We start from the raw sequence: 15837 nt of genomic DNA, 5'->3' as shown, positions 1-15837 counted from the left end.
CCTGGCAGGTAGAATAAGTTTCAGCAAGGACTCTGGGTAAAACCTTCTAAACCTTTCATTATGGTCTTGATATAAAACCCTCAGTACGTTCTTTATCTTTTTAAATCCACAGTAAACAGAGCCAACAAACAGACGGTGAAACACATCTTTAAAACACAGACACATTTTTATGATTAAAAACCAGACTGGGTTTTGTTAAAATTGTTACATGTAAAGAAACGACATCTGTAGACAAAATTCAAAAAATATAAAATAAATAAAAGTGAAAACAAACAATCAGACAAAAACTGTTTTGTCAGCTTCCAAACATTTTCTCCACAGTCTCCATTGACAATATTCACATTTGACATCAATACTGTTGATAAATGAACACAAAGAAACGGTTAATAGGTGACATTTTTTTCAATACCTCTAAATGAGTGTACAAGTGTGCATGTCCACAAACGCATGCAGGTGTTTACAGATTAACTGGCAACATGATCCATGGATTAAAATAAACGTTCTTTTTGTGTGTTGAGCTGCAGATCGGGTTAAATGCTTTATAAACCAAAGGTCAGGGGCAAGGACGGGGGACTGCGATCTGATTGGTTGGTTAATTTGTGTTCAAAGCTAGCTATTCTGCATCTACTGTTACTGACATGACGAAGATACGAAAACAACAAAGAAACAGAACATGTGAGTAGAGAATATGTCTCGTTGTAGACCAACTGTTCCACACAAGAAATCTACACCTACAGAGCCATGCCTTCCCTCTGCTCCCCCACCATGCATCACATACACTTTGCACTAACACAGAGGCCAGACAAAATCCAGTACACAGTACACGTCATAATCTCTAGAACAATGCATGCTCTCGTGTTTCACGTGCCCAAACAACAAAGATATATATATATATATATATATATATATATATATATATATATATAATCTGGAGACTAACGAGTGCAGGTGAAAGAAACAACTGATCAAAAGTTCTTTTTTTGTTTGGTTTAAAACAAACGATTGCTTGAGTCAAAATGTTCAGATAATCACACTGCAAAGATCAGCAGCGTCAGTGGTTCCCAAACTGAAGAACATGATGCAGCGTCACGCTTGTAAAACTTGCTCAGTGGCACATGAAGCCAAAGAAAAGTTCAACCACGCGGTCATAAATTCACCCGGATCTTCCACAAGGTGGATCACACAGAGCAGGCGCAACAGAGTGTCTAACTTCCAGTTTCGCTGTGCACTGACTTGAATCTTCTAGACGTATGAAATGTTATCTGACAAAACACATGAAGTCGTGATAGCAGAATGAGTCATTTCCCAGGGGTTGCGACAATCTTCACGTGCGTCTCTTTAACTATGGAATACTATGGGAAGAAGCATCTTTGATCCGATGGCAAACAAGTTGTAGTTACACTGATTAGCCACTATGTCAATCGGCTTAAAAGCTCGGCACTATTACTGTTTGTGACCCTGCCAAAACCTGTACCGGTTTTGGCAGTTCAACAAAAAAAAAATATTTTTCCCTTTATTTAAGTAATTTATTCACTTCCTGGAGAGGTAAAACTATTTGGTAATTCGCAGGAAACAACGTAAAGAGTCCACAGACATGCTAGCAGCTCTGTAAGGCCTGTGCACACTGGGTCCGTTATTATTCCTTGAAGAGGGGGTAGTTTTTGGAGGACATGAGGGCTGCACCACAGAGCCAGATTTCATCGCCAGAGTTTTCCATGTTACAAAGGTGGCTCTCTTAAAACCGGGTTAGATCGTCATGGTAACATACGTGTCCAAAATTGTCACACATATCAAAGTAAATGCGACTTCACGTTGTGTTAATCACGTTCGCACACTAAGTCTGAAACTTTTGTCCGTCATTAAAATTTTTCGGAACAAGTTCGAGTTTCTGTAGTTTTTGCCTCGGTCAGAGTCTTTAGAGACGTGTGACCAAGAACCAGTGAAGAAAATGTGGTGGCGGGACACAGCTGCGACGAGACAGAGGAACAGGGCGCACAGAATTATTTCACAACTCAGATAGTGATATTCAGGTGGACGAGGAGGACGTGGACCGACAGAGAGGCTCCTCCCTTTCAAGCAGCTGCGGCGCCAAGTTAAAAACAGGGAGGGAGTGATGAGAGGCAGACAGGTGACTCCAGTGGAGAGAGGCAAAGGTCTTCAGGCACATCAGACTCAGCGTGCAACGTTTCTGTGCATGACAATTTTTTTTTGGCTGAGGGATTAATGCTCAGTGTGCAGAGACCTTCAGGCCGTACACAAGCACAGTGTTTCTTTCCCAATATGTTTTTGCTTTCCTATCTCTTTAACCGTTTGGTGATCATTTCTGGGGTCTTGACTCATTCTCTGTTTGGGAACCACTGAATTGTGCAACCAAGGGAAGATCAAAGTGGGTCCACAAAGGTGACAGTAAGTGCTTTACACACATTGAAGACTGGGGGTCATTAGAGAAGGCTTCAGCATGCAACTCAAGAGAAAAGAAGAAGCCAACTGGCGTCGAGTTTAAAGTCAAATTGATTTGTGATAACAAGTGCACTGCTGGAGTTTTACTAAGATAAAAGCAGAGGAGGGAAATCTGCTTCCTGCTGTCGATCGCTCCCTGCAGCAGATTCAGACACAATTTTGACCCTCCAGGAGCGATGAGGGATTGTGGGTGGATTTAGCTCAGAAGCGATGGCACAAAGAAAGCAGCTGGTCGTCGTTCTGAAGGTATCATAAAAGATAATGCAGGGACAGTGGGTTCGTTTGGCTTGCCTCTCACTGAAACACTAACAATAGAAAACAAGCTAAAGACCATTTTACCTCAGGTGGGTGCCTCTGGGCTTTTTTAAGGTATGAGAGCACCTCATGATAAGAGGGGAGAACAACTGTGCACAACACAGGTCAAAAGGCACAACACTGGACACAGACGAAGGGGAAACAACACCCAAGGTGCTTTGCAAAGGCCCAGAGAAACACGGGAGGAAACAGTGCTCCTCGATGAGACCTTTGGGCTTTTTCAGCAGCACGCGTTCTGCTCACGACTCAGCAGAATCAAAACTGCACGACACACACGCGAGAGGAGAAATAAAATAAACAACAAAGAAGAAGTCACATCAAAGTTTGAGCTCTGAGGCCTGACTGCACATCAGGGAGCAGGACGACAGCTAACGGTACAGTTCTTTTTTTTTTTCTGGCATTCTTTTTGTTCATGCTTGATATAACGAAACTGCATCAAATATGTTCTTTATACAAAGGAGGGCGTGTCAACGTGATCGATGCCAGCGATTAAAGATCCGACACTCCTTTTAGATTTCAGGGACGGTGATTTAAAATGTGAGTTCAGTTGACAACGAGGCGTTTAACTCTCCATCTGATATGTGTCAATGGCTCAGACTCTGCATTAAGTTGCTCATGTGACACGGCTGCATTCACACCAGTAACAATACTACGTCCACAGCTGTGGATTTGTTTCTTTGTAGGGTAGAGGTGAAATGATCAATTAATTGATTAGCTGATTGACAGAAAATTGCCATCAATTAACCAAAAATACTTAATGGCAAAATACCCTGATTTTAGTGTCTTAAAGGTAAAGATTAGATCTTTTTCTCTAATTGTGATTTAAATATTTTGTTTTTTTTAGGGCTTCTGTGCCTCTATTGGATAGGACAGATATAGTGTCACAGCGAGAGAGTGGGGAGAGCATGCAGCAAGGATGCAGCCTTTGTACACGGGGAACCCATTGTACCAGGTGCGCTACTGGGCACCCCATATTTTTGAGTCTTTGTTGGTTGAAGAAAATAAGACTTTGGAGGACGTCACTGTGGGATCTAGCAACTGGCATTTTCCACATTTTCTGACAATTTGTTCACTCAATGATGGACTAAATAAAAACAAAAAGAATCAGCATTAATGAAAACAATCCTTCGCTGCAGCCGCATAGTTTGGTGACTGATAATTTACTGATTACTTTTAGTCCAAAAATACCTGAAAATAGTGGAAAATTCACATTTTCCTATAGAGCCACAGGAATCATCTTCAAACATCTTATTTTATCAAACCCCCAAAATATTAAATTTTTACAATGATATGGAACAGAGAAGAGAAAGTTACTGTAGTTACAGTCACAGATTCGTTCTCTGTCAATCACCTAATCTGTTATTGACTTCAGCTCAATAAATTGCAGCCATGCAGTTTTGGAAAAATGCACATTTGAAGTAGAAGCCAATTCAGTTTTACGTATTACGTATCAGAGCTGTGTGCACTGATTGTTGCTTATGTTGCTCCAAGTTACAAGTCTGAAAGGACAGGGCGCCCCCCAAAATGAAATTTAAATACTTTCCCTCTCATCTGTCAAGGTCTGTGATTATCTTGAGAAACCAGGTCATGATTTCCACAAAGAGACATTGATGTTGAGTTTTTCAAATGTATTGTTTTGGCTCTTTGAGCTCCACAAGCTGAGTGACATGTAGTTCTGTTATACTGGAGAGAAGGCAGACATCTGTACGGCTGATATCTGCAACACTCTGCAGCTCACACCAAAACTATCTACACTGATAAACAGCTCTACAGGGAAGAGGAGAAATGTGTACTTTTGATTTGGGGATGAACTGTGTTAAAAAACAGCAGCATCACGCAGCAACTTAATGTCAAGTCAAGAGAAATAAACTTGAGCCACGTTGGTATCGATCTGCTGGCACAGAAAAACAACGTCCCATAACATCTGAAATAAAAGCTTCGCTCTGAAGCTCAGGAAACTGAGGACACTTGTGCCCATGTGGCACGTTCACTTACAGTCTGTAAATCTCTGCGATAATGTCGGCTCAGGTGTCTCGGGGCTTTAAGCGCGAGGAGCACAATTCAGCTTGCGCCACAGTTGCTACAAGTGCTGCAGGATGTGAGACAACACAGTTGTTGGGCGTTAAGATGAGGACAGGCAACAGAGGCAGCTGCAAGGTGAGTGAATATTGGCATGAGAGTAGCACGAGGCCACGAGGAGAGGGGTGCTTCGAGGGTTTGAGGCAGCATACAAACTGGCCACAGTCTGATTCCCGCCACGCAACGCCACAGCTGTCTGGACAGACGACAGTTTTCCTTATCCTTAATTACAATTTTAAGATATGCAAGAGATCAAAGTAGGATATCTAAGAGAAAACGTATTGACAATATCTGGAGGTTTTTTTTGTTTGAGGATAAGTTCAGAAAACGTGCAGCTGAAAAACTGTGTGATATTTCAGTCATGGACAGAAAGCAGAGAGGCACTGCAGACACATACTCACATCCATGTTACTGGGCGGGAAACCTTCAGGAAAACTGCTTATATGAAAAATGATATTTTCTCCATCATTTAAATACTCACCCACCAAGAATATGTAAATATATGACAACTATGATACAGAAATCAGTAATTACACCAATTGCATTTCATATAATTTCATCATGTAGCCTATATAGATTTATATAGATTCCTCACATGCCTTGACAAATTGTACACAGGTGTAGTCTTTGTGTTTTGTTTTCTTTGAGTCATCTGTTTGTTTTCTTTTGCCTTAAATTTTTCTCAGACCAAATGGAGCCCCGGAACAGGAAACAGGAGGATGCCATGATGTTCCAGCGGCGCCGACCCAAGACAGGATGCCTGTGAGATGACAGTGTGTCACTCTGTGTTTCTGAAGACTCAAGAGAGAGAGCGGAGGAAACGCTGCACCGGCGTGGCTCAAACAGAGCCATCGGACTCTGCGTCATGCAACTGCTCCGCCTCAGCCTCCACTCTCAGTTTGCTGTGTCGCCACAGACACCACCCGACGAAGTCCAGAGGAAGTCTGCGGAGGAAGGAGGCGGCGGGCGTTCGCTTCGTGAACAGATTCAGGTAAAGAGGCTCAGTCAGTGGAGGTGTGTTCATTCCTTTATGTCCTTTGAGAGTCCTGAGGAGATTTCTGCTAAATCGACAGAGCCACACGTACAAGAGAGAGGAAGTCTTCCCGTCTGCTGATAGTGGTGATGATGAGAACGATGAAGATGATGATTTAAAGTAGCTCTGTGTTGAGCGACCATCCGCTGACAGTAACCAGGGGCTACAATCAGCACCGCAGCGACACTGACCATCAAAAAAAAAAGCTGCTATGAGGAAAAACCACTCACTTGTAATCCCTTTTAAACTGAGGTGTTCCACAGCCGGCAATGAAGGAGGAAGAGGAGGAGGAGGAGGAGGAGACAAGTCGGGGTCGTGTTGCGGCACTGGAGGAGAAGAGGGCGTCAGGTAGCCCCCGCTGTGGAAAGGCACACCAGAGGAGGAGGGACGGGAGGTTGATGGCGATGATGAAGGCGTTGATGGTAGAAAGGCAGAGGAGACGAGGGGGGGGGGGAGGGGGGTAAACTCATGGATCTTGATGAAAACAGGAAAAATGTTCATGTTATTGTTTTGTTTTTGTTGATAAAGTGTTATTTAGCTCAGGATCTGGGTCTCTTCACATCCGCGAGCCTCGCTCCTGAAGGATCTGTGAGGACAGACAGAGAGAAGTCAGAGGTTAACACAGAAACACTCCTTCAATCTGCAGCAAACTCATTTCTGCTTTCCCTGATTTGTGAAGGCTCCTGTGTGGAGTCTGCATGTTCTCCCTGGGAAAATCCAAAAGCAAATTCCCTCAGTATGAGGTAATAAACAGGGACTACTGCACACCAGTCAGACCACACAGGATGGATTTATTAACCAATAACTCAGGTTGGAAATGCCAAAAAGAAATAGCTGTTTTTTTCCACAGTGTTTGGAACTGGCTGCTTATTCAACTCCTTTGGAGTCAAACTCTTCCACACATGAGTAAGTGGCTGCCAGTGTGTCCAAGAACGTGTTTACCAGGAGACAGATCACAAGAACATAACATGTCAAGGCAAGAATTCTCAGTTGTTGCGGCCGGGGTCACAACAGCTGCTACAACAACACTCAGGTGCTGGAAATCAACTCAACGCCCAGAAATAAAAGACCTGGTCAATTATATGACGACAAACTCCTCATGTGGATTTATGCTGACCAGGACGACTGACAGGGACCACGCCAAGAGAAAAGTCCAGGGGAATTTTGGAATTATATTACGCTGTAGGAAAACCCTGAAATGTGACGCTTGTTCTTTGATGCTCTGCTTATTTTTTATTTATCTATTTTCAAATTATTAATTTATTTTTAGGGGGTTATGACTTGTGTTGTTCAGTTCTCCTTTATTCTGCAGCCATTTTGTTTTCATTGTTGCCACCTGTCGTGTTCCAATCCATTCAAAATCAATAGAAATTTGAATTATAATAAAAAGAAAAACTCTTACACTGCTCACGTGTCACACTGATCACTGTAGGCAGATGATCATACAGCTGTGCTCATACATGTGCACAGGACGTTCTTTGATAATATGACGTCATGCAGCCCGCTAACGATACGCAAAACAGCAGCGAGACAAGAATCAGAACAAACACCAAAACTGAACTTTTTGTTCATGACCACAAATGCTGCGTTCGGAGAGGAGACGAGGCCTGTGATGAAAACTACACCAGCCCTACTGTCGAGCATGGAGGTGCATCTCTGATGTTTGGAGGGGTGTGAGCTACAGTAAGTCTTCATTAATGTCTGAGTAAATGTTATCAGGAAACACTGTGGGATGTCTGGACACTGCACATGTGACGCACTTGGACTTTCCAACACTGCAATGATCCAGAACACGCGGCCAAGTCGACCCTTCAGCAGCAAAAATATACTTTCATTAAATCAAAGGGAAAAATGTCTCAGTAATCAATCCTCAATCTGCGGGCCGCTGTAGCTCCCGTCACACATACAGGAGGAAATAGTGCATTTATTTGGGGACTATATTTAGTGGTGGATTAATACGTATTTGGTGCTAAACTTTAGAAGTTTCCAACATTTTTGTCTTCTCACATTGTTCGATTTAGATTATTTTAAAGGTCTGAGGAGTTGAAGCTAGGTACGGCATGACAGGAAAATGTCATGTCACAATGATCCTGCCGAAATAATTACGATTCACGATTTCCTGATAATTATCAAAACATACTTAAAACTCTAAAAATGGCACTAATGATAAATATTTTTATTGCACAGATAAGTTGCATATTTTTTAGTGAACATCAGAAAAACTAACAAACAAACATCTTAAAAAGGAATTTTAACTGTTTGAAATTAAACATACAGATGACCGATAAAGATCTCTTGCAGTTGGTGTGTTTGCAGAGTGTCTTTTATTGTTGGCTGCCCAACACTGTCTTTGGGAGCTGTTAGACACAGAGTTATATCAGGGTTTGTATCAATGAGATGTTTGTTCAAAGCATCAATTTGCTGTTTGGTCTTTTCATGGAAGAAAAATACAGACTCTTGAGTCCAGTTCAGACCTGACTTGCTGTGAACCGACAGGTTTTTAGAACGTTGCTGAGTGGCACATTGCAAGTAGCGGCCTGTTTCAACTCTTTATTCAGCAGACGTCTCACCTTGGCCTTCTCAGTGGGCTCGATGACGATGCCGTTGGTGGAGTTGTTGAGTTCCCGGGAAACTACACATAGAAACTCTGCCTGGTCCTCGTTGCCGTAGTTATAAGAGGAGCCGATACTGATAAGCTGACGAGACAAAAAGGCAGGAAATATTAAAATAGTTTGTTTCATGTCTTTGCAGCTTTAAAAACAACTGAACCATGAACTCAAACTTGACAAGAGGAGAAAACAAAGCTGTGTTTTGTTGCACCTGCTCAAACTTCCAACCATCCGACATGGTTGAGACCATCTGTGTGAGTTCCTCCTCTTGGCACTGTAGTACTCGATACACGTGCTTCACAGGACCCTGTGGGACGTGATCAAACCACACACACAACAACATCAATAATCTGCACACAAATAAAAAGCTATTTTGGTTGTTTTTGTCCTGGGAGACAGTCTGGTGCACAGATTTATCCGTCTCTGTTTTCTGTACCTGAGATGTTCGGTTCTCGTTGTCCCGTATCCTCTCCTTCACCAGCCTCACCAGAGACGCGATGTTGTAGAACTCAGCTTCCTCGAGAACGCCTGACACAATAAATGAGTCATTAGACTTTATTGTTTGGTCTCTATATGCTCTGAATTAAAGGGACAGTTTGGTTGGTATGAGGTGCTTATCCACAGTCAGTGTGCTCCCTACAGTAGACGTCTGTTGGCTTGCCCACAGTTTGGAGAGCTGCACTGCTGTGGATGGTGGCAGCAGCAAAATGTATTTTAGCCACTTAAAAAATCTATATCAGTTTAAGTATATGCTATATTTAGAATATTTTCACTGCTCTACCTTTCCTTCAGACGGCCCCTTCTGATGGGGGACTGAAGCTGTTATATGGCTCTCTGCAAAGCCAGACTCCAGTGAGAAAAACAGTAATTTAACACAGCTGAACACAGGAGCTGCTGGTCTACTGCTGCCTCAATCGCTGATTTGTTTGTGTCATTGTGTGACTTTGGTGTTTAAAGGGTTGGTTCAGATTCACCAGACTCACACAGTAACACACAAACTGAGTGATGGAGGCAGCAGCAGATCAGCAGCTCTGATGTTCAGTGAGCTAAAATGAATGTTTTTGCCAAAGGAGTCTGGTGGCTTCAGCACAGATAACGGCCTTCAGCTGAAAACACACTGGCGCCGTGGCCGTGGGTCAAGTGGCGCCCGAGCACACACTGGACACGTCACGCTGCAGCTCGTCAACAGATGACCACACAATGTTATTACTACTTTTACTGAAATCATGTGTGAAGAGCCCATAAATTAACTTGATTATGGCAATATCTTTTGGGCCATTGTCTTTATAATGACGGGACTGTGGGTCATTTAGCTTAGGATATTCCTTGACCTCAAGTCTCTCCTCATCTATAGAACTATAGCAGGGAGAGGAGTCGAGCTGCCATAGGAGCAGAGGAAAAGAGCTGATATGGGAGCTGGTGTTAGGGCTGGGTGGTATTCGCCGTGACAGTAACTTACCGCAGTAAACATGAGCCGTGGTACTGCTTTTGTGGTTACCTTCATACAACTGTACTCCAGCTACGGCGGCAGAACGGGGTCCGGCGGCCGGCCCGCCTGCCTGCCTGCCTGCCTCATGCACCTCCCTCGCTACGTGATGGAGGTGGCCTGGCCAACTGCCCTAAACCCAGGCCGGCGGGAGAAGGGGGCCCTCCCTCTTCTCTCTAACATGTATACATACTATATAATGCTTTATACACAATATTAGATGGATTAGCAACTGTTTTACTTGTGACAATAAATAGTTTCCGTCCTAGACTTGTATGGCTTTTTAAATTGTTTTATTTAAGGTGTAAAAAAAAAAAAAAAAGAAGAGGGAAGACAATACCGCAATATCATACTGTCACCACATCCCCCTGAAATAATACCATGATATTGTTTTAGGCCATACCGCCCAGCCCTAGCTGGTCTGTACGAGCAGAGAGCGAGCCGGGGGAGGCGAGGCTGGAAACAGGACAGTGGTGTAGAGTGTCACAGGGCGGTGTGTCCAGGAGCACTGATGTGCGTCATGCCACCACTGGTGTGAGGTTGTACAGTGAAAATAAAAGGGATGTGTTTTTTGACATGCAGTGTGTTTGGGCCTTTAGTTTCCTGTGGAGAGGACTCTCTGACAGCAAGGTAAAGCAGGGAGAATATCCTAAATATAGCGCACACTTAAAGGTGTACTACAGTGAAAATGAAAGTTAAAGCCGACCCCAGAGTCACTCTTGTTTGTCTCCCTTCGGTGTATTTGCATTTTTGTAAGTGCTGTGTCTTTTGCATGATTTTGGGTTGTGGTCTGGCACCTGGTCGTTACCTTTTATTAAATGCTCGGCGTCACCTGAGCACTGCGGGGTACATGCACATCAATGGCCCAAACACAGAGAATAAAAGGAAATAAGAAAAAATAAGAGACTCTGCAGATAAATACACCACCAAACACAGAGAGAGGGTCATAAGTGATGACTGAGAAGAATTACGGTTGAGTCTACATTTTGTTTTTTAGGGAAAATCTTGCAGAGTGTATCTTTAAACTGATATTCATTTATTTAGGTCTCTAAAATACGTTTAGCTGCTGCCCCCGTCCTGAACTTCCACAGCGATACTATTGCTGCTTCTCCAAACTAGAGACGTGCCAACCAACATTAGCCTCTTTTACACTGCCTGATTTTTGGTGAATGTTGGGCCGTTTTGCCGGCAAGCTGCGAGCGTTTAGACACACAGAGCCGGATTGGTGAGTTGATCCGAGGTGCCCAATTTTCTGCCTCGTAGGGTAGACATATTGGTGGAACCATTTTAGTGTAAACAGACCGAGGCGGCCTTCTGCAACGGGAGGAGCTGTTGATGACTTGTGGGAGGAGCTGTTGATGACTTGTGGGAGGAGCTGTTGATGACTTGTGGGAGGAGCTGTTGATGACTTGTGGGAGGGGCTGTTGATGACTTGTGGGAGGAGCTGTTGATGACTTGTGGGAGGAGCTGTTGATGACTTGTGGGAGGGGCTGTTGATGACTTGTGGGAGGAGCTGTTGATGACTTGTGGGAGGGGCTGTTGATGACTTGTGGGAGGAGCTGTTGATGACTTGTGGGAGGAGCTGTTGATGACTTGTGGGAGGGGCTGTTGATGACTTGTGGGAGGAGCTGTTGAAGACTTGTGGGAGGAGCTGTTGATGACTTGTGGGAGGAGCTGTTGATGACTTGTGGGAGGAGCTGTTGATGACTTGTGGGAGGAGCTGTTGATGACGCTGCACGTGCGAGCCACTGGCGGTGGATAAACAGGAAACAGCTGATAGCAGGAATTAGCGAGCAGCTAGTAGCAAGAGGGAAACACAAACCTGACAGACACTGTAAAGATGAGCAACTGGGGAGACAAGGAATTGTGCGCCCTCCTTGTCCTCGCAAATGAAGAGGCCATTAACCGTCAGATGACGGGGACGGTGAAGGACGGGCCGACTTATGAGAGAATCACCGAAGGACTGACCAGCCGCGGCTTCCCTCCCACGTCACTGTTTACGTCACACGCTGAGCTACACGTTTTGTTACTTGCTCACGCCCCCCATTGCCCCGAAAAAGGCACATTCTGTATAAACAAAAGTAGGTAGGCGGCATTTTGCTGCACTCCCCGATTTTGCTTTTATACTGCCAATGCTGAAAAAACACTGATTGGGCTTTCCTGCAAATTTGCACAATTCCTGTTTAAAAAGGGTTATCTACTGTATGTAACACACTGACTGTGGGTAAGTCCCTCACACAGCACCACCTTGTTCAGTGTCTGAACGCTCTAAATTAATCTTCACAGACAGTTTGAACAAGTCCAGCAGCAGGGATGAAAACATTTTACCTTCCTCTGCCAGGTTTTTATCCATGATGAGTTTTCCGTGCCGAAGGTAGTTCAGGATGGGACCAAAGTATGTGGGGTCCCTGTCGATCAGGTAGGCTCCTGTCTCGTCCTGTGGGGACAAATAAAGGGTTAATATGTGAGAGGAGGATCTGGTTTGTCCTCACTGTTGGATCGTGGTCACTTTTGCAGAGACTGGAAGCAAAACGTTGAGATGGGTCACGTCCAGAAAGAAATCATAGAACGCATTAATCACTATTAAAACTCAAAACCAACATCATCAGCAGGTTTTAACTTATCATAGATATTTGAATAAGAAACAGGAAACTGCGTCAGAGAAAAGCTGACTAGATGTTTAAGTTGACTTGATGGACACATTAAGGATCTACACAACTGAACAATGAGTGATGGATCAATATCTTTATCAGCAGAGTCATATCTTGATGATATGATCTCAGTGTTGACATTTGCTGCAAATAAAATCTGACAAATTACTTATCAAAATGCTTCTTTTTTTACACATAGGAACAGCTCGGTGTTAAGACTATCTTGGCAATCCTTCAAGTCGTTGTTCAGCATCAATGCAAAATATTACCTTGTTTCCACCTTCTCAACTGTGAGCATTTTGTGCGTCTCTTTGTCGAATCTAAGAGTAATCTGAGTCGCTAATAATCACGCAGCAAGCAAAAACAAGATGGCAGCCATCTCTGCAAAGTCAGTCTGCAGCTGATCCTGACACAAAAGTGGACAAGGTCCAAAACCTGATCACATGTTATGGTTGAAACTTTATGAATAATAATGTTTCTAGTTTGATATGGCAACAAATTTGACCAATTCTAGCAACAATAACAAGCTGCAACACTTAATTAGCCATTGACATTGGGAATTTATTATCATCTGGTTTGAGGACATTGGGACTTTATTATCGTCTGGTTTGAGGACACTGGGACTTTATTATCGTCTGGTTTGAGGACGTTGGGACTTTATTATCGTCTGGTTTGAGGACACTGGGACTTTATTATTGTCTCGTTTGAGGACATTGGGAATTTATTATCATTGACAATGTCTAGTTTTTATACTGATCAGGTCCTGCTGGTCCCACATAGCTGGGAGAAATTAAAATTGCGGCCTGTCTCAGTTAGAGGCCTGTCTCAGTTAGAGGCCTGTCTCAATTAAAGGCCTGTCTCAGTTAGAGGCCTGTCTCAGTTAGAGGCCTGTCTCAATTAGAGGCCTGTCTCAATTAAAGGCCTGTCTCAGTTAGAGGCCTGTCTCAATTAAAGGCCTGTCTCAATTAAAGGCCTGTCTCAGTTAGAGGCCTGTCTCAATTAGAGGCCTGTCTCAATTAAAGGCCTGTCTCAGTTAGAGGCCTGTCTCAATTAGAGGCCTGTCTCAATTAAAGGCCTGTCTCAGTTAGAGGCCTGTCTCAATTAAAGGCCTGTCTCAGTTAGAGGCCTGTCTCAATTAGAGGCCTGTCTCAATTAGAGGTCTGTCTCAGTTAGAGGCCTGTCTCAGTTAGAGGCCTGTCTCAATTAGAGGCCTGTCTCAATTAGAGGTCTGTCTCAATTAAAGGCCTGTCTCAGTTAGAGGCCTGTCTCAGTTAGAGGCCTGGTCTGGTGCCAAGCAGTTCAAGAAGTTCTTCAAATGTAAATAGAGGTTGTCTCTCCTTAAATGATGTCTCACATTCCTGTCTCAGTTACAGTTCCTGTCTTAGTTAGTCATATTCCTGTAGAGCTCTCAATCAAAGGCCTGTCATACCTCTGTGGAGTTAGTCATATTCCTGTAGTCCATCAGCGTCCTCACATCAAAAGAATCAAAAGGAATTTTCATACAAATGAATTCAAGCTGTGAGGATTTTTTTATAAAGTGGTGTTGTGTCGGTGTACATGGTGCCGTAACTCACACACTCTCTGATGGATCAAATGAATCATGACTGATAATCTGAAGCCACATTTTTATACAAGTAATATTCAAACTGGTTTGTATAAACAATCTGAGTGTACGTGCTGATCTCTGCTGAGCGACACCTTTGTGTGAAGAGAACTAAAGGCCTGTCCCAAATACAGGCCGTTGATTTCAGTGAGTTAAGCTAATGAAACTGAAGTTTAACATGTATGATTAGATAATTATGACTCGTGCATTATTGAAAAAGCAGAATTTGACTGTTGTAGCTGGCTGAGGTGGAACTTCTTTTAATCTAATAATTAATTAGTTTCTCCATTTTTTGATTGTTTGGTTTGTAAGAAGTCAGAAAACAGTGAGAACAGTTTGTTTCTTAAATCTTGATTTGTAAAATAACTGAAGCTGTCACATTACTGTAGTGAAGTACAATATTTCCCTCTGACATGTAGTGAGCTGAAGTATAAAGACTCAGAGTACAGATACCTCAAATTTGTACTCGAGTAAATGTACTTAGTCACATTCCTGCACTGCCCGGCCTGTAAACATGTATGACCATTAACATCATGCAAGAAACGTGTGTGTGTGTGTGTGTGTGTGTGTGTGTGTGTGTGTGTGTGTGTGTGTGTGTGTGTGTGCTGACTTTGTCGGAGTCCAGGTCCGGGTCTTCTTGACACAGTCGGAACAGGAACGACTTCGGGTCCCGACACAGCGTCTGTTTGGTCGTGATGAAGTAGGTCCCGCCGACGTTCAGACGGACCCAGCGTGAGCCCGGCTTGTCTCCCGGCTCGGACGGGGAGCTCGGGTTGCTCTTCACCGGGAACCCGAACACCGAGCGCCCGCCGCCGCCGCTGCCACTCGACACCCCGCCGGGGCTGAGCTGGCTGCTCCGCGGCGGCACCATGAGAGTGGGCGACGCCAGGCGCACGGAGCCGCGGACGTCGCGGTGCTCGGGCTGCTCTATGGTGCCTGTGCCGCTCGGCTCCACAACATGCAGTTCAGCCATGTTACTTCTTCGTCTGAAAAACACACACAACCGCTGCACGATTAGCTAACGACACACTGCGGGGAAACAATCGCTCCCAGCCGACTTGTAAACACAGCGAGGATATTTTTCTCCGTCGGGGTGGCGGCGGGCATCAGGGCGTTGCTGCTCCCAGTCGACCGCCTCTGGCTCCGGGGCCGGAGATTAGCACACTACCGTGACTGCTGGAGGCTGCACGGTGTTCGCAGCAGCGCCTTTAATCGCTCCTTCAACACACAAATTGCTCATTCTTGTCTATTCAAACGTTAATCAGAGAAAGGCAACACTTCCGGGTTGTAACGTGATTACTGTTTACTTCCGCTGTCGTCGCTTTTCAAAATAAAAGCAGACACGGTCAGATGAACTTTAGCGTGTATAAATATTAAATAAGTTAATTAATAAAAGGTTAATGTGCCAGTTTCTCTCCTCTAACACGGCCACACATCAATATTAATTACTAATCATTATTATTCTATTATTAATGATTACTATATTAGAATATTAGTGGAGGTGTATAGAAATGTATTTGTCACAAATATATTTCGAGATTCATGAAGCTATTTAATAATACATTAAAAAGTCATTTTGTATAGATATATAACTTCATCTA

The 15837-nt window shown here is 43.8% G+C and overlaps 1 protein-coding gene across 1 annotated transcript; it reads right to left on the bottom strand.

Moving 5' to 3' along the window:
* Window positions 1–147: 147 nt before the first annotated feature.
* Window positions 148–15531, bottom strand: kctd2 (potassium channel tetramerization domain containing 2). Its single transcript, XM_049562820.1, has 6 exons — window positions 14847–15531; window positions 12311–12419; window positions 8933–9024; window positions 8708–8803; window positions 8458–8583; window positions 148–6473 (listed from the first exon to the last, which is right to left on the bottom strand). Exons 1-6 carry the CDS (start codon window positions 15207–15209, stop codon window positions 6444–6446), a joined length of 816 nt encoding a protein of 271 aa, XP_049418777.1. The 5' UTR covers window positions 15210–15531; the 3' UTR covers window positions 148–6443.
* Between the last annotated feature and the right edge of the window lie 306 nt (window positions 15532–15837).

Source organism: Epinephelus fuscoguttatus, linkage group LG20, assembly GCF_011397635.1.
Source record: "Epinephelus fuscoguttatus linkage group LG20, E.fuscoguttatus.final_Chr_v1".
NCBI classification, from domain to species: Eukaryota; Metazoa; Chordata; class Actinopteri; order Perciformes; family Serranidae; genus Epinephelus; species Epinephelus fuscoguttatus.
Note: the sequence above shows the minus strand (reverse complement) of the source record. Positions and strands in the feature narration are given on the sequence as shown.